The sequence below is a fragment of the Delphinapterus leucas genome, chromosome X, assembly GCF_059928025.1.
Source record: "Delphinapterus leucas isolate spDelLeu-1000000601 "Yukka" chromosome X, BTC_Dleu_Yukka2, whole genome shotgun sequence".
Lineage (NCBI taxonomy): Eukaryota > Metazoa > Chordata > Mammalia > Artiodactyla > Monodontidae > Delphinapterus > Delphinapterus leucas.
In genome coordinates, this window is record NC_143150.1 from 1826775 (window position 1) to 1854711 (window position 27937).

The window sequence follows — 27937 nt, forward strand, 5'->3', positions numbered from 1 at the left end:
ACATGGCTTACATGCTCAGAGCGAAATTAAGGAGTCAGCTCTGGGCTGGCTTTTCAGGCTGTATACTGTCCTCTAGTGGTGCATCTCCTGCCCAGTACCATTTCCAGGGCTTGTTAGGGGACATGGCTCTCTGCTGGTTTAGATAACAGCTCCTTCCTCATTTAGGATTTCATCAAGGAGAAACCAAATTACACATACAAGGCAAAAATGCAATAAAGCAGGCAGCCGGTTTGTAATTGCTTCATTAACATTAACTTTAACTAGCATGCTTAGCAGACGAGTACAACTGAGGTAACAGTTTGGTTTGGTCACTAGGCAAATGAGACATTTCTGAGACGTCCCAGGAGACTGCAGTGTGGGGACTAGAACGGGTTGTGTCCTCTCTTCACAGAACCGTCGCTGCAAGCAGCACAGGACATACTAGGAGCTTTCCCTGCTGCCCCACAGCCTCCTCACGGAACAGGGGAGATGAAGGCAAACCCCAGAGGAAATTCTAGGGCAACTGCAGCCACACAGTACCTGGGAGGCCACAGGTAGGATGGCAGCCGGCGAACTGAACTGGGACAGCAGTGCACGGCGTGGTGTACAGTGCTGCCAAACCTGGGCAACTGTGGGCTACAACTCAATTCGCATTTTCTTTACTCATGACACACACTGAAGAAACTGTTGCCTTATGTTGGTCCCCAGCCCAGTTATCTGTAGTCTCGTCAGAAAATTTATTAGGTGGCTGTTTTGTTAGCTATTCTGTCACTTATAACCGTATCTATGATAAGTCACTCTTGTATACGTAGTTATGGCTTAACAGGAAAGTACTTAACTGGCTTTGCTTTTGAAAAGAATAAAGCACGACAATATAGATTTAAGTAATGGTTTGGCAATAAGCATAAATGAAAGGTAAAGAGGCCAGTCTTTACCTGACCAAAGCCAACAGCTATTCTAATTCATTAAAACACACTTCACAGCCACTATGATTTGTCTGGCACTGATTCCAAACATACTGAGCGGCTCATTCGGCTTTTCGCTCCGAGGTGCTCCTGGCACTGCCAGCTGATGGACCAGGATATCAGGCACCATGGATACTGCTGCACAAACAGCCTCCCCGATGCCACCTGGAGAAGCAAGGGACATTAGGCTCTGCTCTGGAAACAGCTAGTCAGCCTTAAAACCCCATCACATAGAGGACTTTGAATTTGTGGTTCCCAGGGAAAAATATCTTTCACTGGCCGTTGATTCATAAACAACCATCCCCTGACTGACCAGAAGCATTCTCGTTCAAAAGTGCAAGTCTCCAAATTGCTCCCAGCCTCACTTATGGCAGGGGCTCTTTCCACTGGGGCTCCATGGATGCAGGCGTCTGTGGAACTCAGATTCTCAAAGCTGTCAGGAACCTACGAACTGGATGCCGGCTTCGGAAGGGCCGGCTTGCAAGGCTGGCCCCGGGGTGGTGCCCGGGCAGTGGGCTGGTGCGAGTGCCCTGCATCAACAAGACACTTTCCCTACTGATAAGGGTGGTCCCTGTGCCTGGACTCTGGCACCACAGGGTCGTTTAGGGGGCGCACCTGCTTTCCTCTGGGAATCGGGAAGTTTGGCACGTGCCGGGCAGCAACCAGCCCTCAATGAAACCTGGGGCGCTGAGTCTCGAGTGGGCTCCCTGGGTCTCCAGGGAGGCATCTGTCACTGCCGGAGAAGGGAGAGCGCTCGGCTGGCCCCTCATGGGAGGGAGAGGGGAAGCCGAAGGTGTGGGGTTCTCCACCCCCGACCCGCGTCTTCTGTCCTTGGGGGTGCTGGCGCGTGCCCTGTCCCTGTCATCAACCTCAGCCGGGGTGGCACTGGAGTGCTTTCCTGCAAGTCACGGGGGTGTTCTTGGGGCCCCTGACACGCAAACACATGAAGCTCCCCACTCCCTCCTCTGCCCCACCTGACCTTCCCTAGCCAAACACTGCCCAGCCCCCTCTCCCTGGCCACACTTTTCCTGCGTTTGCTGGGTTCTCTGCTTGCAAGGCACCATTGCCATTTTTTTGTGGGGGGCAAACTATTAATCATTCAATACTCAAGAGCAACTGTGAAGCTTCTTATGACGCCTCCCCTCACAATGCCAAGTTAGACACTCCTCTGCACTGCCACTGAACCAGCTCCCCGGGGACCAGGCACCGCACACTGTGCTGAGCACATGCAAACGAGGATGGGCAGGGCCCCATCCTTGCCAGCCAGTGTAGGCGGGCAAGAGATCCTATACCCAGACCGTCGCAAAGAGCGAGTAATACAGGTTGCTGGGTGAGTGGTTGGCTGGAGGTGCTGCCCACGATCATGGCACACCTCTGGTCAAGGAAAACAAAAACACGCTGCACCAAAGCAGACTTTCAAAGTGGTCCCCAAGGCCTGCACACACCTTCTGAAGAGTGATCCTCCACTGTGATAATCTGGCCACCTGTGGCTTTTGCGTTGGAGATGATGGTGGCTGCATCCAGGGGTTTAACAGTAAACAGGTCGATGACGCGGATAGAAATATCTGGAGAACAGAGAGAACCAGCTTGGTGTATGAAGCAGACTCAGAATAAAAGACAGATTGGGGCACACAGGCAGCCCGAGTCCTACCACTCCCAGCTTGAACTTCAGCATTCAGCAACAACCAACTGACCTTCTTGTTTAAAAAGATCATCGGCGGCTGCTAAGGCTTCATGCAAAGTCACTCCAGCTCCGACAACTGTGAGCCTGTCGTTGACACTGTTGCGGACGACCTGGTGTTGCACCCACAAAACAAAAATGCTGTGCTTACTACACACAGAGCGTGTCTCAAAGTGGAGGACCCTCTGCTACAGCGCTCTCCTGAGCCTACCAATTTCACTCCTTAATAGCTCACCATAAAAAAGGCCGAGTCAAAAAAAAAAAAAAAAAAAAAAAAAGGCCGAGTCAGCACACTGACCAACAAGGACATATTCTTTTAAATAAGCCCCACTTCGTGTTTGTTTAACAAATTCACCTACTTTTCCTCAGGATTCAAGATGCCAAATTACTAAGTTCTTTTACAATATGTATGCAAAATGACCCTTTAGCAAAGCAGGTGGATTTCCAACTGGGATGTGAAAGGCTGAAGGCCGGAAGCGAGTTGTACAGCCCATCTGCTCCAGAGCATGGACTCACACCCACCAAGGGGTCTGAAAAGGCACCACCTCTGGACTGCTTGAACATCTTGCTGGGGCACTCACACAGAATGGACTCCGATCATGAACATGCTAATGGGGACCATTTGGAGGCATTTTTGAGGTGCCCTGTGAAGCCTGTGGCTGTGGAAAGCAAATCTCAGAGCAGGAGGAACTCGCCCAGGGCAGGGCTGAGACCAGCAGCCAGGCCCATCTGCCTTCAAAGCCCATGCTCCCAACCACTCGCTATTCTGTAAGCACACAGGGTTCTCTGCTCTTTTTTTCATCGTTTTGTTTCCTCCAAAGTCACCCAACCAAAGGCATCTGGAAGTCTGCATTGCATTCCTCTGTACAGCTTTTGCTGTAGCTTAAGAACCACTGCTGACTACAGATATTCAGGGCTTCAAACCACCTATCCCCATTCTTCGAGAATGTTCTAGCGTTTTTACACACACACACACACACACACATATATACATGTATAGATACATACATATACACATATACATACACACACCTACGTCCCCCTTTGCAAACCCAGCCCTTGAATTATCCATGGCATGCATATTATCACACACGTATTAACTCACATCAGGAAGTTACTTCATTTTGTCAGGACAGGACAAACATCAGGGGGGGAAAAAAAAGAAGAGAGATATGAGAAAGCTTTGAAAACCATATGACTATCACCAAGACACACTCCCCACCGCCCCTGGAGGCAAACATATGGCTTTGAGTAAAACATGGGAGTCAGGGAACAATAGTGTGAACGTGTAGTTCACACTGAAGTGAATAGTACAGCTTTTCCATTCAGCAGAATGGAGCTATGGGGGACTATTGACTGCTCTGGGTATACCTGCTCTACTGTGGCACTAAAGCCATCCAGCGCTCATTCACTCATTCTGAGCACTAGCCGCTGTGAATTCTGGAGCAGCCTAGCCCTTAGCAATCAAGTTGGAAGTCACCTATTACTCTTCAAGAGTGGCTATCAGTCTTTCACATACTTAAGGAGAGTATTAATGATGTTCTAAAAGGCTTATAAGATAAAGACAGGACAGAAAACTTTCCTATGCAGTATGATCTCAACTAAGATATACACATATATATACGTGTATATAGAAAAAGCCAGGAAGAAAACGCGCCCAAATGTCTGTAAGCACTGCTCTCTAGGTGGTGGGCAATCACTTATTTTCTCCACAGACGCTGCTGGTTTTCTGCACGCACAGCTCCGACAGGCAGGCACACAGACGCCAGGTTGCCGTGGGGGCTTGAATCCTGGTCTTCCTGAACACCTTCTCTGGCCCTCAACTACAAAACATGGCTGGTTGCTAACAATCTGTGCTTCTAGGGCTTTCTCAAGGATACAGGAGATAGGAGGCACCTTGCAATGCCAGCCTTTATCAGCAGGCCTGGGGGCGAGGCCACAATCCGTGTGAAAAAACAACCTCAGTGTCACACAATGGCCAGAGGCAAGATGGTTCATATTTGTTTGTTATATTCCTGGCCTTGGACCTGCAAAACCAGAACCTAACAGATATACTATTCATCTGAAATGGGTTCTATTATTTTGTTTAGCTTGAGGCTGTGATAAGGTACAGCAAAGCAACAAGTTGTTACCAGCTTATCTTTAAGGGCTCAACAAAGAGACTCCTTTCAGAAAGGAGAAAAGTTCAGTTCAGGCTGATACTGGCAGAATGTTCCTTCCTGAAGAAAAGCAGGCAAAGGTCATGAATTTTTTTTAAACTAGTGCAAAGAAAGAATGAAGCGTTAACTGTGGATGTCTCTAGCGCTGGCTTCAACAACAGTGCTCTCCACATGAACTGATACTGGAAGACGCTGGAGAACTTAAGGCCTTACCTTGGCCCGTCCAATCTCAAAGATTTCATCTGGGGTGTAAATAACTGCAGTTTCTGGCCGACTGATCCGAATGTAGCACATCCCCTACGGTGTAAATGAACACCAGAGCCACAGTTTAGAAAATCAAACTAAATTTCCAACTAATAAACCTCAAAAAGAAGTGGAGGAGGACCTAACAATTCTTTGTACTAAAAACAAAATGCGCCTTTTGGAGTGAGGGCCAGCTGTCACGGGGTCAGGTTACTACGAAGGGCCCTGCTGGGGTGCCCTGTGGCGAGCCCTCCACACTGTGCTAGCTCACCCATGTAGGAAAGCTTTCTCAAATACAAATCGATGTGTTGTGTCTCCACAGAACATAAACGTGGGGCAGGAGCACTGACTCACCTTGAACAGAAAGCCTACAACACATGGGAAACAACTTTTGTCCCAACAGCTTCTAATGCTCCATCCTCAGAAGTACCTTAGACACCAGAATCTAAAATGACTATTTCTCCAACAAAAAGATGTAAATACGTTTTTTATCACCTTGAACATATAAACAGGAATGTAAATGAATACTCAAATGTCTAGAGTATTTGTTAATTTACATACATATTTAAATCATACATGATAAACCAATATATGAATTTAGGAACACTGATTCCTTTTGTTCATTTACATGTTATGAACTAGTTCTATTCGGTGTATTTTTATGAGGTACAATTGACTTAAGTGGAGCATGCCCTGAATTCTGATAAGTTATACACCGTGTAACCATCTCCTGAGTCTGGATAGCATTTGCACCTGTCCAGAAAGTTCCCTCATGCCTCTCTCCCGTCACTCTCCCCACCCAAGAAGCAACCTCTATTCTGATTTCCGTCACCACAGCTTTGTCTCTTTTGAACTTCCCACAAATAAGATCCTGCAGCACACAAGATTGCACTGTACATGCAAGGACATAAAACAATGTCTGTGATATAGCAAGTAGAAAAATCCAGAACTATGTGTGAGGCCACTTACGTTTAAAGGAAAAAAGTCAAAGAAACTCATGTCTCTAACACGTTGGAAATGCTTGGAACGGAACTTGCACAACCCACCCCAACTGTGCCCAGGGTTGCCTGTGCAGGGGCATGGGTGTGTGCAGGGCTGCAGGGTGAGGTGAGTCTGGCGACCGCTAGCTAGAGTGGTTAGAAAGATAAAGATTCTGTCCCGTAGCCTCTGCTGCAGCTGGGTTCTGGACAGGAGTTAGGTTGTGTCCATCTGATGCCCTTGGGTGAGACTTCAGGAGGGGCAGGCAGGGCAGAAGCCAGACTTGTACCCATCTAAGCTGTTTCTGAGGGTGGGATAGGGCTGGGAACCCCAGGGTTTGTCTACAGTGGCCTCCCACTGGCAACTGTCCAGTTTTCTGATATCACGAGGTGGCAGCTGCACGGGCTGTGTCTAAGGCCAGCACATGATGGCTTGTCGCTGGAGCCCACTTCCGTGGCCCTGCCAAGGGCTCCCTGTCTCAGAGCCCCAGAGCACTCCCTCCTTCTTGACCCAAGTCCCACCCGATACAGGTCATCAGGGGTTCGAAATTCTTCTGCACTGTTTTTTACAATGTGAATGTATTCATGTTCTTCGTGGTTCATCACCCTTTTTTGGGGCAGTGGTTCTACTTTTAAAAGGAATCCTACAACCAAATTTCCTATAACGAATATCTATCTTCTTTATGCTGAGAAAAAAATCAAACCATCAGTACCAAACTAGCATCAGAGCCCAGAAACATTTTCTGTCTGCACCAGTGTCCCCTTAAAAATACCTTGGTATTGGCCGCCAGGAACACAGCATGCTCCGTTGAGATGGCATCGCTTGGATAGAAAATAGTGCAGTTCGGAACCGTTCGGAACATGGCCAGATCCTCCAGGGCCATCTGGGAGGGGCTGTCTTCCCCTGAGAAAGCAAAGCCATAGCCCAACAAAAAGATGAGCCTGCTCTCTGTCAGTCAAGCAAGTGTGCTGGCATGGTGGCCACCATCGCAGCACACGTCACTGCCACACTCCACATGAGGCTCCTCACTGACATTGCTAGCAACATGGCATAGGCCTCTTCTTGGCCCCAAGCCTCGCTGGGCTGCTGCCCTAAGTGACCCAACACTCCTCCCTGAGCACCAGGCCTCTGGCCCTGTTCTCTTCTCCCTAGGAGGGCCCCCTCAGACACTGTCATTTCTTCTCTGCTCTTCTACCTTCTCCATCAAGAGACTAAAGTTTTCAGACTCAAATGGTCTCATTCATTTCTCATGGCCTTCAAAGTAGCTGAGCATTACAGAACATAACCTTTGGGGTGCCCTCGGGGTGCTGCTGGAACTCAGGGGGCCTTCGTGTGTGGGGGAAAGAAACTCTGTGGAAAGAGAAAGCCCAATGTACACCAGGGTGGCCTAGCTCTTCCAGCTAGGAAGGGAACTGTCACCGTGTACACTGCCTGGCCTGGGACTGCTGTCTCTCCTCAGAGCCCCAGCTCCTCTGGGCTGGACCTACAGCCACTTCTCCACTTAGCTGAGTTGAAAACTTACTCCTCACCCAGCCCCAGGCAGACAGCCCAGACCTCCTCTCTCCTTGCTCTCTTCCCCTGCATCTGGCCCATCCAGAGACTTCTTAGCCAGTCCTGCTCTCCCAGGAAGTCCCCAAGACGACACCCAAACATGTACTTCCAGCTCTTCCCTCCAGCATTTGGCAGCAAGTGTAAGCTGTCACATCTACCTTGACCTGCCCTGCCACAGGAATGTCAGGTGCCCCATCTTTCTAGACTCCCCATTTCTGTCATCCACGGACACGACTCCCGGATGTTTCCCAGGCAAGAAACCCCTGGGGACTGGGGTTTTGCTGTTCTTGCAGTCTGAGACTCCTCCTGTCAGCAATGTTGAAATCTTTCTTCAGGTTCTCACAGATTCGCCCGATTTTCTATCCACTGCTAACACACACCTCGGTCCTCCTCCTGGCTCCCGTGTTTCCCACAGTTTCCATGTAGCCCATCCACGGTTAATGCCCATGTGTTGGGTGCCTCAAGGTTTCCCATTCTGTCCAAGCAGGCTGCTCGGGCCAGCAGAGCCCTGGCGGGCTGTGCTCCTTGCTTTGCTGTGCCCATGCTGCTCGTCCCCACTTAGACTAAGGCAACCAGAGAGCAGTAAACAATTCGGTGATGCCAGGGTGACCCAATCCCTACCTAGTATGTGGTTTGACAAAGAAGAGGCACTCAGGACAGATAATTATTTCTTGGTGACAGAAAAAATGGGCACTTTTCAGTAATACCAAGGGATCAGCTGAAAAGTTACCCAGAGTGTCTGGAACTTTTAGAACATGACATGGCTTTTTTCAAAAAGGAGGTTATGATAACCGAACATTATGGAACCTTAAGTACGCCGGCAGTTCAATCTCTTACAGGCTAATCTTTCTCTGTAAAGGAGGAAGGCGATTAAGGTGACGGCATTGAGGACTCATACCTATGGATACCCCGCAGTGGGACCCAATAAGGTTGATGCTGGTTCGAGAGATGGCTCCCATCCGGATCTGATCAAATGCTCGGGTCAAAAAGGCAGCGAAGGTGCAAAGAAAAGTAACCATCCGACCACGGGTGGCGCATCCCAGTGCCACGCTCACCTGCAACACAAAGAAGGTGAATCAGAACACTCCCGGACCCCACTGCCCCTTCCGTTCCCCAGCACAGAGTGTGGGGATCTCAGGGAAATCTCTACTCTGCACCCTCTCACCTTGCCACCCCTCCCCCAGGCACCTACCTGGGAAAAACCCAAACCTGGCAAATCCACGGTGTCCCCTGAATGCTGCCAGAAAAGAGAGGAACTGCAGTGCTAACCCTGCTCCTTCAAATCCAAGATGTGGAAGCTCGGGACACTCAAGGCCGCCCTGCAGTCCCCGTGGGTCTCCTTCCTAGTCTCTTCCCCTACCTTCTGTCCCCTCTCTCCCTGCCCCTTCGCATGCTTCCCCGGGGCACTTCCGGGGGCAGAGAGGTGAACAACGGAGGCTCTCCTATCCCATCCCCACGTCCCCACCGTGTCATTAGGAGACGGGACAGACCAGTACCTACTTGAGGCCCCCACTTGCCCACCCTGCAGAACCTCATCCTTCTCCTGCTTTCTCAATGGCACCTCTGACCGTGCAATTATTCCCTTCCCTCCCATGTTTCCTCAGTTTCTCCCTCTCTGATCACTGAAGTGTGTGCTAGTATCTTCCATCTTCCCCCCTCACTTTCACCTTGTCCTCCCGCTCCAGGTGCTGCCCTTCGTCTATGTTCTCCTTCACAGGAAACTTCGTACCCTTCCTCATTTCCCACTTTCTGCCCGTTTCCCTTCATCTAGGCTGCCATTCCCTGTGAGGGACCCAGAAGCTGCCAAATGCAGAGGTCACCTGACCCTGTCTGCATCATATCTGACCTCTCGGGAGCCTCCAGCACTACAGACCACCCGTCTCACTGAACACTGCTTCTCCTGCCCAGGCCGGTTCTGCTGGGCGGGGCACCTAGACTGAGTCCTGGGGCTCGGGCCACACTCCTCCTCATCTGTGCCCTCCACGGGGAACCAGCATATGGTCCCATCGTGTCACTCTGATGTGCTTGATGCTAACCACCCCTCTCTCTCTCTATTCTTCACCTCCCCTGGAACGCCAGGCTCACATACCCTGGCAGGTTTCAAACTAGAAGATGAACATCTTGGGGGTAAACAAAGACCGTCCAAGGGAAACATGGCTGTGGCTGGTCTCAACATAAAGATCCTTGGCTCCCACGTCTGTCCGCCAGCAAAAGGGCCCAGGGCCTGCTTCCCGCTGTCTCCCTGATAATCGCCTCCCAGTCACTGACTGCCAAAAGGCGCTCTCTCACCCACATCGGGTCCTTCAGTCGGGCAACATCCTGGAGTGTAAGAGCTCCAGATCAAAACAGAAAGGACAATTCGAAATAATCATAGCAGCCTTGAGAAACTACAGAGCTCAAAAGGTTGGATAACAAATTCTTTTTTAAGTCAGGGGTTTTCCAATTCTTTTAACAAAACTGAAAGAGAACCTAATGCAACTGTCAACCCTTTACAAATAATTTTGCACCGACAACTTTACATGAAAGATCACTGTGTGATTTTTGGCTTATAACTGGGAAGGAATTCAAATGAATTGAATGATGTTGCCACAACAAAACTCTTTCCCTTCCCATCACCTTACTTATGTAAACAACATTTCTTTGCACTTACATCATTAAAATACGAATAGATTTTGTTCTGAAACTTGCCACATTCTAGCTTTAAGTGTACTTAACCAATGCTACACAAGCTAATAATTATAACTGTAGCTCAATCCAGAAGAAAAAAAATTGTAATGCTCCAAGGCCTATGGACATAGGAAAAATTTTAAAAACTATCAGTGTATATGCATATTTTTATTGCAGAAAAGAGCTGTCAATAAAAGGCTTTCCTGCATAAATATATTTGGGGAAGCAGAACGGAAATAAGAATTCAAGTAGAAAAACGGATTTAATTTCTGACAAAGAGAGCCTTCATGTAATTGGATGATTTGAGTATTAAAGTGTCACAAATTTCAATATACGGGAAATTATATCCTTTGCATCTACTTAAATCTGTGATGAAAAATTTAGATGTTAACTTAAAGCTAGGCAGAAAAATATCTAGTCTAGAGAAACACATTCAGCAGTTTGGAAAGCAAACACATTTGGAGATAAATGATCTATCCTCTAACCTACCTGGCACCCCCATCCCCATTCTAACAGGTACCCTGACCCCCCCCACCCCAGGGCCCAAAGAGAGCTGTGTTCCCAAAACCCATTCCTCCCCCAGTCTTGTCCATCTCAGGAAGCGACACTGCTCTGTTCCCAAGTGCTCTGGCCTATGCCCTAGTGCCAGCCTTGGTTCCTGCCCTGACACCTACCCCATGGCATCCTGCCGACTCTCCTGTCAAAGCTGATTCTGGATGAGTCTGCTTCTCTCCAACCCCACAGCTACTGTCCTGGTCCAAGTCGCCATCTCCTGTCACCTCCCCCACTTCCCCCAACAAGCTATTCTCCACACCGGCCTTTCTTTCTGCTCCCTAAACAGCTCAGATTTGGGCATGCCACAGAGCTATCTGGGCCCTCTGCTGGGAATACCGTCCCCCCAAGATCTAGGCATGACTGACTCCTTGTCACTTAAGTCCCAGCTTAAATGTCACGTCCTCTGAGACCTTGCTCCTGACTGGCCCTAGTCATGCTATCACTGTAGTCACCAGTTTCACTCGGTAGCACTGGATACTACCCACTTGCTGGCTGCTTCTTTATTCATTTTTTTCAGTTGCTGATTGAAAGAATCAATGAGTTAGGAAGCAAGCTTTTTGATAGGTGGCTCAATTCAGAAAATTATGAATTGTATTTTTTTCCATTCAAAATGGAAACAGCTTAGCTTAATGAGACCCACAGAAAAATGTACATATTCTTACAGTTGCAATGACCTACTTTACTGAACAGGGGGGGCTTAAATTCCAACACTGACAGGGCCAGGGAAGCACCGTGAACAAATGAGCGGGCCAGCAGGATGCAGGGACATGGTGAGCTGGCTGTGGACCCCCATCTAAATGGGGCCCCTGCTTGGCTCCAGCTAACTGGTGGCAGGCAGGAAGGAATGTCGTTCCAATGTTGCCAGATCTTCCCAATCTTCAAGAGAATCCAGAAATTTGGATTCCATATAAAATTTCCTGACTTTTAAAAGCTGGCAGCTGGGACTTCCCCGGCGGTCCAGTGGTTAAGACTCCGTGTTTCCAACGCAGGGGGCGCGGGTTTGATCCCTGGTCGGGGAACTAAGACCCCACACGCCACATGGTACAGGCAAAAAAAAAAAGCTGGCAACTAATTAAAAATATTTGTAAATACTACTTGTTCCAAATACAATATCTCTGGTGGTCACGTAAGGCCTGCTGGCCCACAGATTTCTGGCCAGTGCTGTTTTTGGCCTCTACGATGTGAAGGTACATGTGCGCTGGCCTCTGCACTGGCACAGAGCTTTACAAGTCAAGGCGTTTACTTGCACAAACTCCTTTCTCTCTCTTGAGGGGAGTGTGTGCGGATATGTGCATGCATAAGAGACTCCTGCATTAACGTCATCCTGGGAAGAGACTGAAGCACAGATAAGCAGAACAGCTCTACCTAAGGCCACAGCACTACTGACATTCTTGAGGCTGCAATTAGGGCAACATTTGAATATCTAGGATATATTAGGCCCCATGCAACAAGGTGGAGAGAAAAACCACAGTCCCTTGTAGCTTTCACTCTAGTGGCCTCTGGAATGTTGACTCTATTGGCCTCTGGAATGTTGTAGGATTGCCTGGTTGTGGGATGGGCAGGGCAGGAAGAGTGGGGTCACCTAGAGCTACCAGGGAGCTGTGCATGCTTTAGGCCTGGAGACCTGAGGGCAGATGGCTGGAGCCCCTCCCTGCAGTCCTGGAAGTCACCCCTCAGACTCTGCCTGGCTGCTCTGTACTTGTTTCTCCCGACACTTTTTTCCTCCATTTCCTTTGCTTTTATAAGTGGAAAGAAAAACTGTAACACAGCACAGGCCTCCTATGTCTGGTGGGCCACTGTTTGTCAATGAGAAGGCTCCAGATGGATGTTCCCAGCATACATACCATGTTTTGCTCAGAAGAACACTCAATGAAGTGCTCAGGGTGTTCCTTCTTGAATATGTCAGAGAAGGTGGAGTTCTTGCTGTCACCGTCCAGCACAACGACTCTGTCATTTGCACGGCCCAGCTTAGCCAGGGCCAGACCACATGCTTTCCGAGTAGCTATCTGGAAGTTAAACAGCAGAGTTTCTTAGAATGGGTTTAGAAGGAAGGTGAATTGGTAGAATTATAAATTGTCATCTACCTTAATGAAGAAAGGAAATTTGCGATTCACCAATAATCTCCTTTAGGGTAATAAAAAAGGACTGCTAGCCAATCTTAAATCCATACTTGGCTCACTGGGTATCAATTTCCCCCAAATAAATTTATTCTTCTGTCCCATTCCTATAGTTGATTTAAAAATTTAAATTTCCCAAAATGCAAATGCCTCTGTGAGTGTTTAACTATAAAACTGATGATACTCACTGTAAATATTAAAATGTAGAACTTTAGAAACATAATACAAATAATAAACAATTCCATTAGGATATTGTTTGAGATTGGACTCAACCTATGGATTAATTTAGGGGAGAACTGACATCCTTACAATATTGAGTTTTTCTATTAAAAAAAACAAGGTTTGGCATTTCCTCAAAGAGTTAAACAGAATTACTACGACCCAGCAATTCTACTCCTAGGTATATACCCAAGAGAAAAACACATCTATACGAAAGGTTGTACACAAATGTTCATTGCAGCATTATTCACAATAGCCAAAAGGTAGAAACAACCCAAATGTCCAGCAACAGATGAATGGATAAATAAAACATATGATATACCCATAAAACGGAGTACCGCCACCACATGGATGAACCTCGAGAACACAGTGCTAAGTGAAATAAGCCAGACTCAAAACTTCGCATATTATATGATCCCATTTACATGAAATGTCTGGAATAGGCAAATCCACAGACACAGAAAGTAGATTAGCAGTTACTAGGGGTTGGGTGGGAATGGAGAGTAACTGCTAATGGGTATAGGGTTTCTCTTCCAGATGACGGAAATGTTGTAAGATTGAGTGTGGTGATGGTTGCACAACTCTGTCAGTATGCTAAAAACCACTGAATTGTACATTTCAAATGGGTAGATTATATAGAAATCTATAGCTTTATATATCTTTATTATCTCAATAAAGTTGTTATTTAAAAAACAAGGTTTGCCTCCTCATTTATTTGTCTTTGTTCATTCATCTAAACACTCTTAAAAATATTTTTTAAAACAGGCAATTCATGTAGATGAGTACAAAAGTCAAGTTATGAAAGAATATCGAGTGAAAAGGCCATCTTCCTCCCACTCTCCCAGTTCCTCTCCCCAGAGGTAAGGGAAATGACAGGTTTGTGTAGCATACTTTTGGCAATGGTCTACTCACAAATACTTGGTGAGCATCTCATGCATACAAGGCATGTGAGCTTCTTTTAGGGCTATAGTTTTATAAGTATCTTAACATAGACCTTATATACTTAAGTTTATTTTTAGTTATTTTAGTTTTTACTGCCACTGTAAAAGGGATAACCTCTCCATTTTATTAATATAAGAATCAATCTTTGTATATTAGTTTTGCTACAAGCTCTCTTTCTGGACTCCTCTTGTTTCTAACCATTTTCTGTCGATTCTCTTGGGCTTTCCAGGCATACAAGTCTACCACCTGCAAAAAGGCTTGCCTTTTCATTGTCAGGACTGAGTCTTTTATTGTTAATGATCATAATTTCCCCCCTCCTAATACTGGTGAATGATATGCATTACTAATTTGAACTTCACTGATTCATATACTTCTTTAAGGTACTGAGTTGAGACCGGCGAACATTTTATTTAGAATTTTTACATCAATATTCATAAGTGAGGTTGGCCTGTAGTTTTTTCCTTTGGGATAGCATTATAACATTTTGGCTTCATAAATGTCTTTTTCCATATTCAAGAAGGTTTGGAATAGCCTAGGAATTCACCTATTCCTTGAAGGTTAAAATTAAGTCACTCTTGCAACTTAGTGAGCCTGGCACTTTGGAGGTATATAACTCTTGGACAGTTTTCTCAAATTTTTCTATGGCTGTTGATCTACTTAAGTGTTTTGTGTCTTTTTAGTCAATTTTGGTATTTTATGTATTCCTAAAAGAGGTCCATTTTTTTTTACAGGTTTTCATACCAATTAGCATAGTTTTCTCAAAATTCTGTTTTCTGCATCTGTGGTTGTCTCCTCTAGTGACTAATTTTATTCATTTATGATTTTCATCTCTTTAAGTAGGCTAGATAATAGTTTGTCTACTGTATAAGTAATTCAAAGAGCCAACTCTTTGATTTGTGTATTAATGTGACTTCTTGTTCTTTAATTCATTAACTTTTTACGAACTGGCCTGTTTCCTTAATTTTTCCTATTAGTAAAATATGAAAAGCTTCCAAAAAATGAAAAGTTTCCATAATCCCACCTACCTTACAGACATAAACACCTCATCATAATCAATGCTGCAATTGACATTCATTCTATTCTGCACACTTGCACAGGTGTTTCTGTAGGATAAATTCCTGTGAGTTGCACTGCTAGTTTGAAGGGTATGAACAGCTAAAGTGTTAACACATATTACCAAAGTAGCCTCTGTTTATATGTACTTTTCCCTTATTAATAGCATTCTTCTGCTTTTAAATTTGTTTTCTAATTTCTCAAATAGTCAATTCATTTATTTTACACCCATATTACCAGGCTAAGAAAACGTAAGTAACACTCAAAATGTCCCCAAATAAATAAATATTTCCTTCCTCCCAGGCTCGCCACCTTATTTCCTTAGGTTGTGAAGACCCTGCATACTTTGAATACAAAAGTGGTAACAAAAAGCAGAAAGGCTTTATGTTCAGGGTTTCGTGCCTAATTTGTTTCCTTTCTGAAGAACTGGTCTTTGGTGAATTGACGTGTTTCCTTGTGTAATCCAGGGAATAAGCCCAACAGATCAATCCAGCCAGGCCCCCATCCTTTGAGAAGACACAGAAGCAAGCAAAAGTTGCATAGCAATGGACACAAATAAGCAGCGACTGACTGGTAAGAAAATTCAGACCTGAGTTAAGTTTGAAATCAAAGAATAAATATCAGAAACAGTAAAGGAGAAGGTAAATCCATATTTGTTGCTTATAATCTTTAGTTAAATATCACGTCACCTAACAATTTATTCATTCCTGGAGATCAGAGTAAACAGAGTCCTCTGTATTAGGAAAAGCAGAGAAAAAAGCAGTTTGCCTACCATGTCACCAACATTGTAAGCAGGTGGAGAGGTCATTTCTATATCTGTGATGTTGAGTTGAGGCGAGTCTTCAACAGGGGGTTTTGGGTTAAGCTTCTTCTTGGTCTGTATCTGGCTCTCAATTAGCTTGATGATTGTTTCCACCCTTTCTTTTGGCATTGGCCTTTCATGCCAGTGTTCTGCATCCTCAACACCTGCAACCCAATGGATAAAACACGTTCATTCCCTAAGTATCTAACGAGCTCCTGTTTGGTCATCTGAAAGACATCCAGATGGAGAAGATGTCAGCCACAGAGTAAAAACCTGGCACAGGGGGCCTGAAATAGTACTACAGCCGCAGGAGACAGCCTTGACAAAGGCCGAGAGGCTCCTGAGGGGGCCACTGGCCCATGTGCTGGTGAATGGAGGGGAGAGAGGGAGATGAGGCTGGACAGGCAGAGCAGACCATGGAGGATCCTATGGGTATAAGGAGTTTGAGTTCTTATACTCAAACAAGATGGGAAACCACTGACGGGTTTGGAAGGGGGATGGTGACTGATCAGATCCATGTTGTAGAAGGGTCACCACAGCAGTCATGTGGGGGCTGGCTTGGGGAGACTGCGGTTAGGGAGAGATGACTGGGCCTGGGCAAGAGAGATGGAGAGGAGCAAACAGACTTGAGACGTACATCAGGAGCAGAATCAATCAGAATCGATGACAGACTGGGTATGTGTGTAGGGGGCACATAAGGGAGAGGTGGAGGCAAGGACAATACCCAGGTTTCTTCCAGGAGCAAACTGGTCCAGTCATCATTTACTGAACGGGGGTACCAGAATAAGACTGTATTTTGAGAAGGAGTCATAGAAGAGTTTTATTCTAAAATGTCAACACTAGAAACACACCAGGAATCACACCTACTGCAACTATTTATACTTGAGATGAACAACTTCAGATGTCCACTTTGAAATCTGCAAGAAGACTTTCAAAACCCCCTCCCTTCCCCGACCCTCAGTTCCACAGTTACCTTTCCCAGAGGCGCTGCTTTACTAGTGGCCTGTGTGTCCTCCCAGGTAGCATGGGAACAGGCTAGGGCGCTCGCAGGCACATACACTCATGTTTACGTATTTGCTCACGCTCAGCCCCCCTCTGGCTCTGCACTCCCGTGGAGATGGCTCCCTGCTGGTCCTCTAACTGACAGACTATCCTCTCAGCCACTCCCTCGCGCTCGCTTGCTGGGGGTCTGGGCTTCCTCCCCCTTGCCCTAACCAGATCTGCTATCTACAAGCATGAAAAAGAGCAAAAGCGCTGGGCGCACGTCACAGGCATAATCACCGTGCATGAAGTCAGCTGTCTGCCCAGCTAGACTAAGCCTCTCTCCACCTCATACGCTAGGCAGGTTTTTGATAACCACAAGCAGGAAAGCAACACTTCCTTACGTGGCATGCCGTGGCCCCTGAAGGTCTTGGCAACTACAGCAGTGGGCTTGCTCTTCACTTGAGCCGCCTGCTGGAACACATGGCACAGTGCCTCCACATCGCGGCCATCCACCACGAAAGTACTCCATCTGTCAACCGAGAAGTGGGCCAGGTTAGAAGGCGAAGGGGGGATGGGGCGGAAAGAAGGTGCCACAAAACAGGACAGTTACCCAAAGGCTTCACAGCGCTTCTGAAAGAGGTCTACGCAGTGCTCGAGGGGCTGGGTGCCGCTGTGGCACAGGTGATTCACGTCAAAGATGGCCACGAGATTGTCCAGACTGTAGTGGGAAGCAAAGGCCATGGCCTCCCAGACGGAGCCTTCCGAGGACTCGCCATCTCCAATGAGGCAGAACACCCGGTAGCTGGGGCAAGCCAAGAGACGTTAGGACCCTGCCTGGGGCTCCTCTGGGCGGCTCAAGCAAATATATTTCATGGAGAGAAACAAAGGAGGAGACTGGAGCAGCTGCTTCAGACCTAAGACAATTTTCCTTGTCAATGCTGCCCAAATTCCACAGCTGAGGAAATGCAGCTTTCAAAGCTTGGGCCTCACGACATGGGCTGCACCTTTGGCTAGTCTTCTCATTCTAGCTGTAAAAGTAATTTCTACATTCTTCTGCCACTCCTCTGGGCCCAACGAATAAGAGAGGATGGGGAGAAGGCAGCTCCCTTAAATGCCCAAACGTTTACATATATGGTTTCTTGATAAGCTCCATGTTAAGCACTGCTACCTTCTATTTCTGATCTTACAAATTTATATAAAATAATAACAATCAAAACATCCGACCTCAGGAGCGTTTGTTCTGTTATAAATATTAAACTCCTCCGCAGCAGAAACATGAAATGTTTAAACCACTAAAACACAACCCAGACCCCCCCAAAATGCTATAAATGAAGTATAAAAATAGTGATTAACCACAGGATAGGGACTAACAGAGGCAACAGTGAGAGATGCAAAAGGTCAACTGTGGAGGAAGTACAACAAAGTGCCTTCAGAGGGGCCATCTGGGCTGGAACCTGGGACTGAGGGGCTGCAGACTCAGGCACGCTGGGTGAACCATGGGAGTAGAACATGCACACCATCATGGCCAACCCTGAGCCCCCCAGGATCCCCCATCTTGCTGCTCCTACATCAGCAGCACCTGGGCACACACCCCTGCAAGAAAGGCATGGATCTGCCTGTCTTCAGGAAGGTGGACCATTCCAGAAAAAGAGACCTTTGATTAACATGTAGGGGTCCCCAATGGAAAGGCAAATACACCATCTGTTCACTCTATAGTGAACCTCACTGAGATATGGGAAACAGGAAGATGTATCTCTTAGTAAAAACTTGAATCCTAGGACTTCCCTGGTGCTCCAATGGCTAAGACTCCATGCTCCCAATGCAGGGGGCTCGGGTTCAATCCCTGGTCAGGGAACTAGATCCCACAGTGCTGCAACTAAGACCTTGCATACTGCAACTAAAGATCTTGCATGCCGCAACTAAGACCCAGCGCAGCTAGCTAAATAAACAAACAAGCAATAAATAAATGTTTAAAAAAAACGTAGACTTGAATCCTAATAAACTGTTTTCTTTCTTTTTTAAAATATTTATTTATTTATTTTGGCTGTGCTGGGTCTTAGTTGCAGCATGTGGGATCCTACAGTTGTGGCATGTGGGCTCATAGTTGCAGCATGCGGGATTCTTACTTGCGGCATGCATGTGGGATCTAGTTCTCTGAACAGGGATCGAACCTGGGCCCCCTGCATTGGGAGTGCGGCGTCTTACCCACTGGACCACCAGGGAAGTCCCTAATGAACTGATTTCTATACTGCAGGCAGCACTTAGGACCCAAAAGGAGATGCTAGAACAGCATCATGAAATATGATTTCTTTTTACTCCTTGAGTACTTGGTAACCTGAACTTTTAACACAATCACTGTCTTCCCAAACTAATAAGCGATGAATAAAGCCAAAGTGCTGGGGGAGGGGGTCGGGGGGTGGGAACAGTTAAGTGGTTTCTGGGTAAGCGCCTTACCTGGCCTTGTCAAAGTACCTGCCAGTATATGCCATCCCACACGCGATCCCCAGTCCTTGCCCCAGCCATCCAGTTGCCACATTAACAAATGACAGTCTCTGTAAGAGAAGGGACCAAATGAATCTACACACCCTCATGCACCCCAAAGTGTCAGATCAACGTCACAAAGACAACAGAGTCACAGGTAATCCAGCTGGTGAGGGCAACTGGAGCTCTGACAACATAGAAGTGGGAAGCTTCTGCACACAGCAGCCTAAACAGAGCCCAAGAGCAAAGCAGAGAAAAAACATAAGCACAGGTCTTGCCATTTCCACAAGACCTTTTATCTAGTTGTATACAGACCAGATATTCAATGTTTTTGGAGAATATGGACTCTTAAATAGAAACTAGAAACACTGAAGAAGATTTCAATTTCCCTGGTTTGTAAAACTCAAGTCAACTGAGATTTGAGAAGTGGTGATGTAGGAGGTTATGCTAGAAATAAATCACTTTCTACCACCGCTCCATTTATCCCCACTGACCTGCTTGTACGCACAGGCTATCACTGTCCCATGGAGAGAATGTGGCCCTATGAGGGCCACAAGGTGGTGCCAATGCCAAAGGTCTGCTGCACTAAGGCCTCACTCACTCCCAAGCTTCTGAAGAGATATCAAACTTATTCAACACTTCCGCTGCCACCATCTTGGCCTGGCCACAAACATCTCTTGCCTCTGTCAGAGCAGTGGCCTCCCTGCTTCCCTCCACAGTCGTTCTCAACACAGCCACCAGGCGGGGCACGATAAAACCGAAGTCCGCCCCTCAATTGCTGCGGAGAACTGTCCAAGGTCTTGTCATCTAACGTCAAGTAGAGCTCAAGTTCTTGCAGTGGCCTGTTCACTCCAGACCCCCATCACCTCCCACTGCTCTGGGTGCCTGGCCTCCTGGCTGTCCTTTGAACACGCCACGCACATGCCTGCCTCAGGGCTTTAGCAGGTGTGGCTCCCTCTCTGCTGAGTGCTCAGTGCTTGTGCCTAAATAAGGGCACAGCTTACTCCCTCACACCCTCCAAGTCTCTGCTCAAATGTCAACACCAAGGCTTTCCTGGACCATCTCTTTCACCTAGTACCTGCCCTCCACTTCCCTTGGATCTAGGATACTCAGCCCCACCTGACATGCTATTTCTGGGTTTGTTTCTTGTCTGCCCCCTTCCTCCATTCAGAGGCTGGTCTGTGCTCTCACTACCACGATGAGCGGATGGGACTTGTTCGTCTCAGATCCCTCTCCTGTTTTGCTCCACCCTACTGTTCTGCTCTTCCTGGGGCTCCTGACCTTCCTTAACTTTCTCTACGTGCTTTGTGCCCTCACAGATTCCTGTTTTGCATCTCTAGCCCCAAGAACTGTCCCACTGAAGTCTCTCTTGACAACGTCGCTAGCTTAGTCTTTCTCCCTACAGCTCCTAGTTTACTCCTGTAACAAGCTCTGGCTCCCAGGTGCCTTATGTGCCCTTGGAGCGAGCCTGTGCTCTACACTCAGACCAACTCCACTTCCCCCCAGCTTTAACGCGGGGGACAAGTAAGCCCACTTCCATAAGGCTTTGCTCTCTGGGTATGATGGTGAGGAAAGCCCCGTTCAGGAAGCAAGAGGCTGTAGGGTTAATTGAGAAGATTGATGGGGCATCAACATGATGTCTGGTATGGTGGAAGCACACCAACATGGGTTCCCTTTCCTTTCCCAAGAATCATTTCGCTGTGGGGGGGACACTCACAACTGAGGGGCCAATAATAAAGATGCACACAAGCTGCTGAAGGCACCCAGGAAAGAAAGCTTTCTCTTCCAGGTGGTACTTCTCATCTTTGTTCTGACACAAAGTATGCTTCAAGAACAAATTTACAAGAAGCCTTTTTGGTTACTTCCCAGGCCTCCTTGGCTAAAGAAAACAAAAGAGCTGATAAAACACAAACTAAGGCCTGGGTGGTGGACGGAGAGATCATGAGCACCTCAGTCAGTGCCATGGCCAGGCTTTAGCCAGCGGCCTCCTCATGCAGCTGTCTACATAGACACTCCTGCCCCGGGAGCACAGATTATGGAGACCCTGGCTTCTCGGCCTCTAGCAAATCCATTTACTCCATTCCCAACCAGAGCCAAGATGGACTATGCTCCTGAGTGTTTTCTTTTTTTAAAAAACTAAATTTATGGGCTTCCCTGGTGGCGGAGTGGTTGGGAGTCCGCCTGCCGATGCAGGGGATACGGGTTTGTGCCCCGGTCCGGGAAGATCCCACATGCCGCAGAGCGGCTGGGCCCGTGAGCCATGGATGGTGAGCCTGCGCGTCCAGAGCCTGTGCTCTGCAATGGGAGAGGCCACAGCAGTGAGGGGCCACCAGGGAATTCCCACATCTTTCCCTTTTTTTAAAGTAAAGCTCTAAACACCCATACTTTGTTTGTACACCTATAGTTATTCAGTTTTTATGATGAAGGAAATTCAAGCTTACAGAAAAGTTGTACAAATAGTACAATGAAGTTCCACATACTCTTTACCTAAATTCGTCGACTATTACTAATGGACTTCGTTTGCTTCATCTCTCTTCCTCTACACACACGTTTTATTTATCCTTTGCCAAACCTCATTTGAGATTATGTTTTAGACACCAAGACAAGGATCACAACTACGGCTCCAGGTATTCTGCCTATACTCTGCCTCTGTCTTTACTTCCCGCTGCCCAGATCTGGGGTTTCTATTTGCACATGTCATTCTACCAGTTGAGCTTTAAATGCTTTGCTCAGAACACAGCAAACTTTCAGACAGCATCAAAAGAGCTGCTTGTTCTTCTAGATCGACCTTGCTTTTAATATTTCTTTTCTTTCCTGTCCCCCAATGTCATGAGGTATCTCATACTATAGCCTAATGAGAAACTCCTTATTGGTATCAGGTCAGATATGCAGAGAAATGGAAGAGAAAGCTGATGGACAGGAGGGACATCCCTCCAAATCAAGCTCAACGCTCCTCGAGCTCAACAAGTTGGATTCACTCATGTGGCCCTCCTCTACCCAGGTGGCAGAGGATCGGAGCAGCACGACCCTGACAAGGGGGGCTTTAGTGGGGTAAAGTGAGGCACCATCAAAGGAAAAGAAGGACTGCCAGCTGCCGCAAGTCTTCCTTCCCACCACGCAGCCCTCACTAGAACACCTTTTAGATCTTTATGAGGTGCCATGGTCTGAATGTTTGTGCCCCCTCCCCAGAATCCATTATGTTGAAAACCTAATGCCCAAGGTGATAGTATTAGGAGGTAGCGGTCTTTGGTTAGTGATTAGGTCATGAGGGCAGAACCCTGAAGAGTGGGGTTAATGCCCTTATAAAAGAGAGACCATTTCTCCTTACATCACACGAGGATATAGTGAGAAGTCTGCCACCAGGAACAGGGCCCTCACCAGAACATGACCATGCTGGCGCCTTGATCTTAGACTTCTAACCTCCAGAACTGTGAGAAATAAATTTCTATTGTTCATAAGCCACCCAGTCTCTGGTGTTTTATTATACCAGCCTGAACAGATGAAGACATGAGGCAAAGAGAGAAGCACCAAAAGGATAAACAGAGGCCATTTCAGGTCTTGTTGCCACATGGTGGCTTTTAAAATGAGTTCAGGAACCACGTGTCTGAGCATGGGTTCCTATGCCAGCTTACCTTGGAGAGGACGAATCTGTCGTTGTTCGGGTTCTCCAGGTCCGTGAGTTTATACCTCATGATGTAGAACAACAGCACGGACATGATCTCAGATGCACTGCTGCACAATGTGGGGTGGCTGAAAGACATGGCACAGGTCGTTTCTCACAGGCAAGTGACTCACCAGGGACACACACAGTGCATGAGGAGGCCTTTCAGCACATGGTCTCCTCAAACTGGAAGCAGCAGTCATTTCTCCCAGCCTGAAAGAATCCAGCCAAGGGAAAGGGATGCTGGGCCACTGCCCACCAAGTTCACAGCTTTTAAGGATGCTTTGAGGCCCTGGAACCTCACAACTCCTCTCCCCGTAGGGAGCAAGACCTCACAGACCAGCCCCTTTCTATCAGTGGAGCACCGGCATACTTGGGGAAGTTCGCCTGGTGACTCTGTAAGCATTTGAGTGTCATTTCACTTGTATGAATTCATCTGTGATATCCTTAATCAGAAATTTCACAAAGCAGAAATAAACCCACACGTATGTGGTCAACTAATTTTTGATGAGGGAGCCAAGAATACTCAATGCAGAAAAAACAGTCTCTTCAACAACTGATACAGGAAAAATTGGATATTCACATGTAAAAAAATGAAACTGGACACCTATCTTATACCACTCACAGAAATTAACTTGAAATGGATTAAAACTTAAAGGTAAGACCAAAAACCATAAAACTCCTAGAAGAAAAACATAGGCACTGCGCTACTTGACCTGAGTCTTCACGAGGATGCTTTGAATCAGACACTAAAAGCAAAAGCAACAAAAACAACAAACAAACAAAAACCAAGTGGGACTGAACAAAACTCTTCATGGCAAAGGAAACCATCAACAAAATGTAAAAGCAACCTACTGAATAGGAGAAAGTATTTGCAAATCACATATCTGATAATGTGTTTATATGGAAAATATATAAACAACTCACACAATTCCGTAACAAAACAACAAAAAGTCCTCTTAAAAATGGTCAAAGGATCTGAATAGGCATTTTCCCAAAGAACACATACAACAGGCACATGAAAAGGTGCTCAACATCACTGATCATCAGGGAAATTGCAAGTCAAAACCACAATGAGATATCCCCTCACACCTATCAGAACGGCTGTCATCAAAAAGATGAGTTAACAAATCTGGCAAAGATGTGGAGAAAAGAGAACCCTTGTGCACTGTTGGTGGGAATGTAAATTAGAGGAGCCACTATGGAAAACAATATGGAGGATCTTAAAACAAACAAACAAACAAACCACCATATGATCCAGCAATTCCACTACTGGGAGTATATCTGAAGAAAATGAAAACACTATGTGGAAGAGATATCTGCACCCCTACGTTCACAGCAGCACTATTTACAATAGCCAAGCTATGGAAACAACTGAAGTGTCTGATAGATGAATGGACAAAGGAGATGTGGTACAGATATATAATGGAACATAATTCAGGCACAAAAAGGAAATTCTGCCATTTATGACAACATGGATGGGCCTTGAGAACATTATGCTAGATGAAGTAACTCACAGAAAAAGAAATACTGTATTATTACACTGTGGAATCTAAAAAAAACCCCAAACCCAAACTCATAGAAAAAGAGATCACCAGATTTGTGGTTACCAAAGGTGGGGGTTGAGGGGAGGAGGAACTGGATGGAGGTGTCGAAAGTTACAAACTTCCAGATATAAAATAATTAAATACAGGGCTTCCCTGGTGGCGCAGTGGTTAAGAATCCGCCTGCCAATGCAGGGGACACGGATTCGAGCCCTGGTCCAGGAAGATTCCACATGCCGCTGAACAACTAAGCCCATGAGCCACAACTACTGAGCCTGTGCTCTAGAGCCCGTGCTCTGCAACAAGAGAAGCCACAACAATGAGAAGCCTGCACACTGCAATAAAGCCCCCGCTCACCGCAACTAGAGAAAGCCAGCGTGCAGCAACGAAGACCCAACACAGCCAAAACAAACAGACAAACCCACAAAACTCCACAAGTAAGTAAATAAATTTTAAAAATAAATACTTGGGATGTAATATATAACAAAATGACTATAATTAACACTTCTGTATGATATATTTGAAAGTTGTTAACAGTAGATCCTAAGAATTCTCATTACAGGGAAAAAACATTTTTCCATTTTTTGGTATCTATGAGATGATGGGTAATAAATAAACTTACTGTATTTATCATTTTACAATATATGTAAGTCAAATCATTATGCTGTATACCTTAGATAGTGCTGTGTGCTCAATTACATCTCAATAAAACTGGGAAAGAAAATTTTAAAAAATCCAACAAAGAAAACGCATTCTACTTCCTAAAACGAATTTCTTTTAGGAAGTGAATGGTCAGACTGAGAAGTTTCTCATTGTGGTGTAACCTGAGGCCCTTACAGAATGAAGAAACTGCTGCTCTTAGAAAGCAGCCTGCATGGGAGTCCAGGCAGTCTGCCATTAATTAATAAGGGGAGGAGGTGGCAGGGCAGAGGACAAAACCAACTCCCTAGAGCCCTGCCACACCCCAAAAGTCAGAAGAGTAACATTTTAAGCCCAGCTCATGTGTATTAATAATCTCCCCTTTCAAGTTTCACAATACAGAAAATGGAGAGTTAAACCTCTCGCCTTTGCAAGTATCCCAAGTGGATAATTTGGATTTAAAAGCTGTTACAGATCTCTTGAGAAAATGCAAACTGTTATTAATTTTGAAGGTGAAGGGAGCAAAATGAAAATGTAAAAAAAAAAAAAAATCCAAAACCATGCAGGTCTTAAACTCATTGACATTGCCTTTTTAAAGTTATAGCACAGGCTGGAGAAGAAAACTTAAAAAAGATATCACACAAACTATTTTATCTGACCAGGACAGGGTGAAGTTAGAAGTCAATAATAGAAAGAAAATGGTAAAATTCACACATTTGTGGGAATTAAACAACACACTCTTATAATAACTTTAAATGGGGTATAATACATAAAAGCATTAAATCACTATATTGTACACGCGACACTAATGTAAGAGTCGACTACACTTCGATTAAAAAAGAAAACAACCTTCCCCCACAACGCACTTAAACGAACAATGGGTCAAAGAAACTTCAAGAGAGTTGGAAAGTATTGAGACAAATGAAGAAGAAAACATAAGACACCAAAATTTATGGGATGTGGCAAAAGCAGTGACAAGAGATAAGTTTATAGCTGTAAATGTTTGCATTAAAAAAGAACGATCTCTGGGAATTCCCTGGTGGTCCAGTGGTTTGGACTCGGCGCTTTCACTGCCGTGGACACAGGTTCGATCCTTGGTCGGGGACCTAAGATCCCGCAATCTGCACAGCGCGGTCAAAATAAATAAATGAATAAGTAAATAAAACTTAAAAAAAAGAACGATCTCAAAGAAGAAAACCTAACTTCACAACTTAGTAACTAGGAAAAGCAGAACTAAACCCAAAGCTACCAGAATGGAAAACGTAATAAATATTATTGCAGAAATAAAAGACTAGGAAAGCAATGTAGAAAATGAACCAAAACAAAAGCTGGTTCTTTGAAAAGATTAACAAAATTAATAAGCCTTGGGCTTCCCTGGTGGCGCAGTGGTTAAGAATCCGCCTGCTAATGCAGAGGACACAGGTTCGAGCCCTGGTCTGGGAAGATCCCACATGCCGCGGAGCAGCTAAGCCCATGCGCCACAGCTACTGAGCCTGCACTCTAGAGCCCGTGAACCACAAGTACTGAGGCCCGTGCGCCTAGAGCCCGTGCTCCGCAACGAGAGCCCTGCGCACCACAACGAAGAATAGCCCCCCCGCGCCCCCGCTCGCCGCAAAGCCCTCACGCGCGGCAACGAAGACCCAACGCAGCCAAAACAAAAACAAAAACAAAAGCCTTTAGCTAAAGTAAGGAAAAAACAGAAAATTACTGAATTTACTAAATCCGATTTGAAATTACTAATTACATTTCAGGAATGAAAGTAAGGATATAACCACCGATTCTACAGACATAAAAAGGACTATAAAGGACTGTGAACAATTGTACGCCAATAAATCAGTTAACCTAGAAGAAATTTTTAGAAATAGAAAATCTGAATAAACCTACAATAAGGAGATTGAATCAGTAGTCGAAAAGCTCCGTGACAAAAAAAAAAACTTTGAACCTGATGGCCTCACTGGTGAATCCTCAATCCGCCTCCAACTTTCCCCAAAAAACTGACGGGAACACACTGAAACTCACTCTGGGGCCAGAACTGCCTCCATACTAAAGGCAGACAAATACCTTCGGGGAAAGCTAACGGCTAACATCTCACGAATACTGACGCAAACATCCTCGACAAAATACCAGCAGAACCAACAGTCCCCTTTTGCTCCGATTCCTACTCGCCTATTACTTTCTTTTAGGCTTTATTTCCTGGAACTCCACGTCCTGGGTCGGGACCCTGGCGTCGAGGACAACCACTTACACGGAAAACGCCGGGCCGCTCCCGCTCCCACTCTAGCCGGTCGGACGCAGGCGCTCCGCCAGCCGGCCCGCGTCCCGGCTTCTTTCCGCTAGCAGGAGAGGCCGGAGGCCCTGGGCCGCCACTGTCGGCCGGCCGCGGGCCAGTGAGGGGCGGCTACCTGAGTACGTGGCCAGCGGCGGCCACGAGTCTGCGGGTGGCTGCCAAGCCCTGAGGGCCTGAAATGGGGCCACTAAATAACGAAGCCCACCCCGCCCCCGACGGCTCCGTTCAACCCTCTCCCCGGTCGTCGCCGCAGGGCCGGCCGCTCAACGACCGGAGCTTCGACCACGGCGCCTTACCGAAAGCCTGAGGCACAGAGGGTCCTGATGGCGTGGAGGCGCAGGCGATTGGCCATGTCTTGCAGCACCTGCAAGATGTCCTCGTCAATCTTGGCTTCTTCCGCCATCGTTCCGCTCGCCTCCTGTTCAGCCAT

At 46.5% G+C, this 27937-nt stretch overlaps 1 protein-coding gene across 1 annotated transcript; it reads right to left on the reverse strand.

Annotated features, from left to right (window-relative positions):
- On the reverse strand, positions 1-27937 carry TKTL1 (transketolase like 1). Its single transcript, XM_022565919.2, has 13 exons — positions 27804-27937; positions 23009-23126; positions 19350-19447; positions 17506-17697; positions 17297-17424; positions 15882-16075; positions 12623-12784; positions 8455-8611; positions 6778-6908; positions 4998-5081; positions 2639-2738; positions 2390-2509; positions 1-1109 (listed from the first exon to the last, which is right to left on the reverse strand). The coding sequence occupies exons 1-13, from the start codon at positions 27935-27937 to the stop codon at positions 937-939; spliced, it is 1791 nt and encodes a 596-aa protein (XP_022421627.2). The 3' UTR covers positions 1-936.

Coding starts and splice junctions, on each gene's coding strand:
- TKTL1 (XM_022565919.2), bottom strand. CDS start 27,937: ATGGCTGAACAGGAGGCGAGCGGAACGATGGCGGAAGAAGCCAAGATT. Junction 12,785..15,881: donor CTTACAATGTTGGTGACATG/GTAGGCAAACTG, acceptor TTTAACTTCCAG/ATAGCTACTCGGAAAGCATG. Junction 1,110..2,389: donor GGAGGATCACTCTTCAGAAG/GTGTGTGCAGGC, acceptor TTGCTTCTCCAG/GTGGCATCGGGGAGGCTGTT.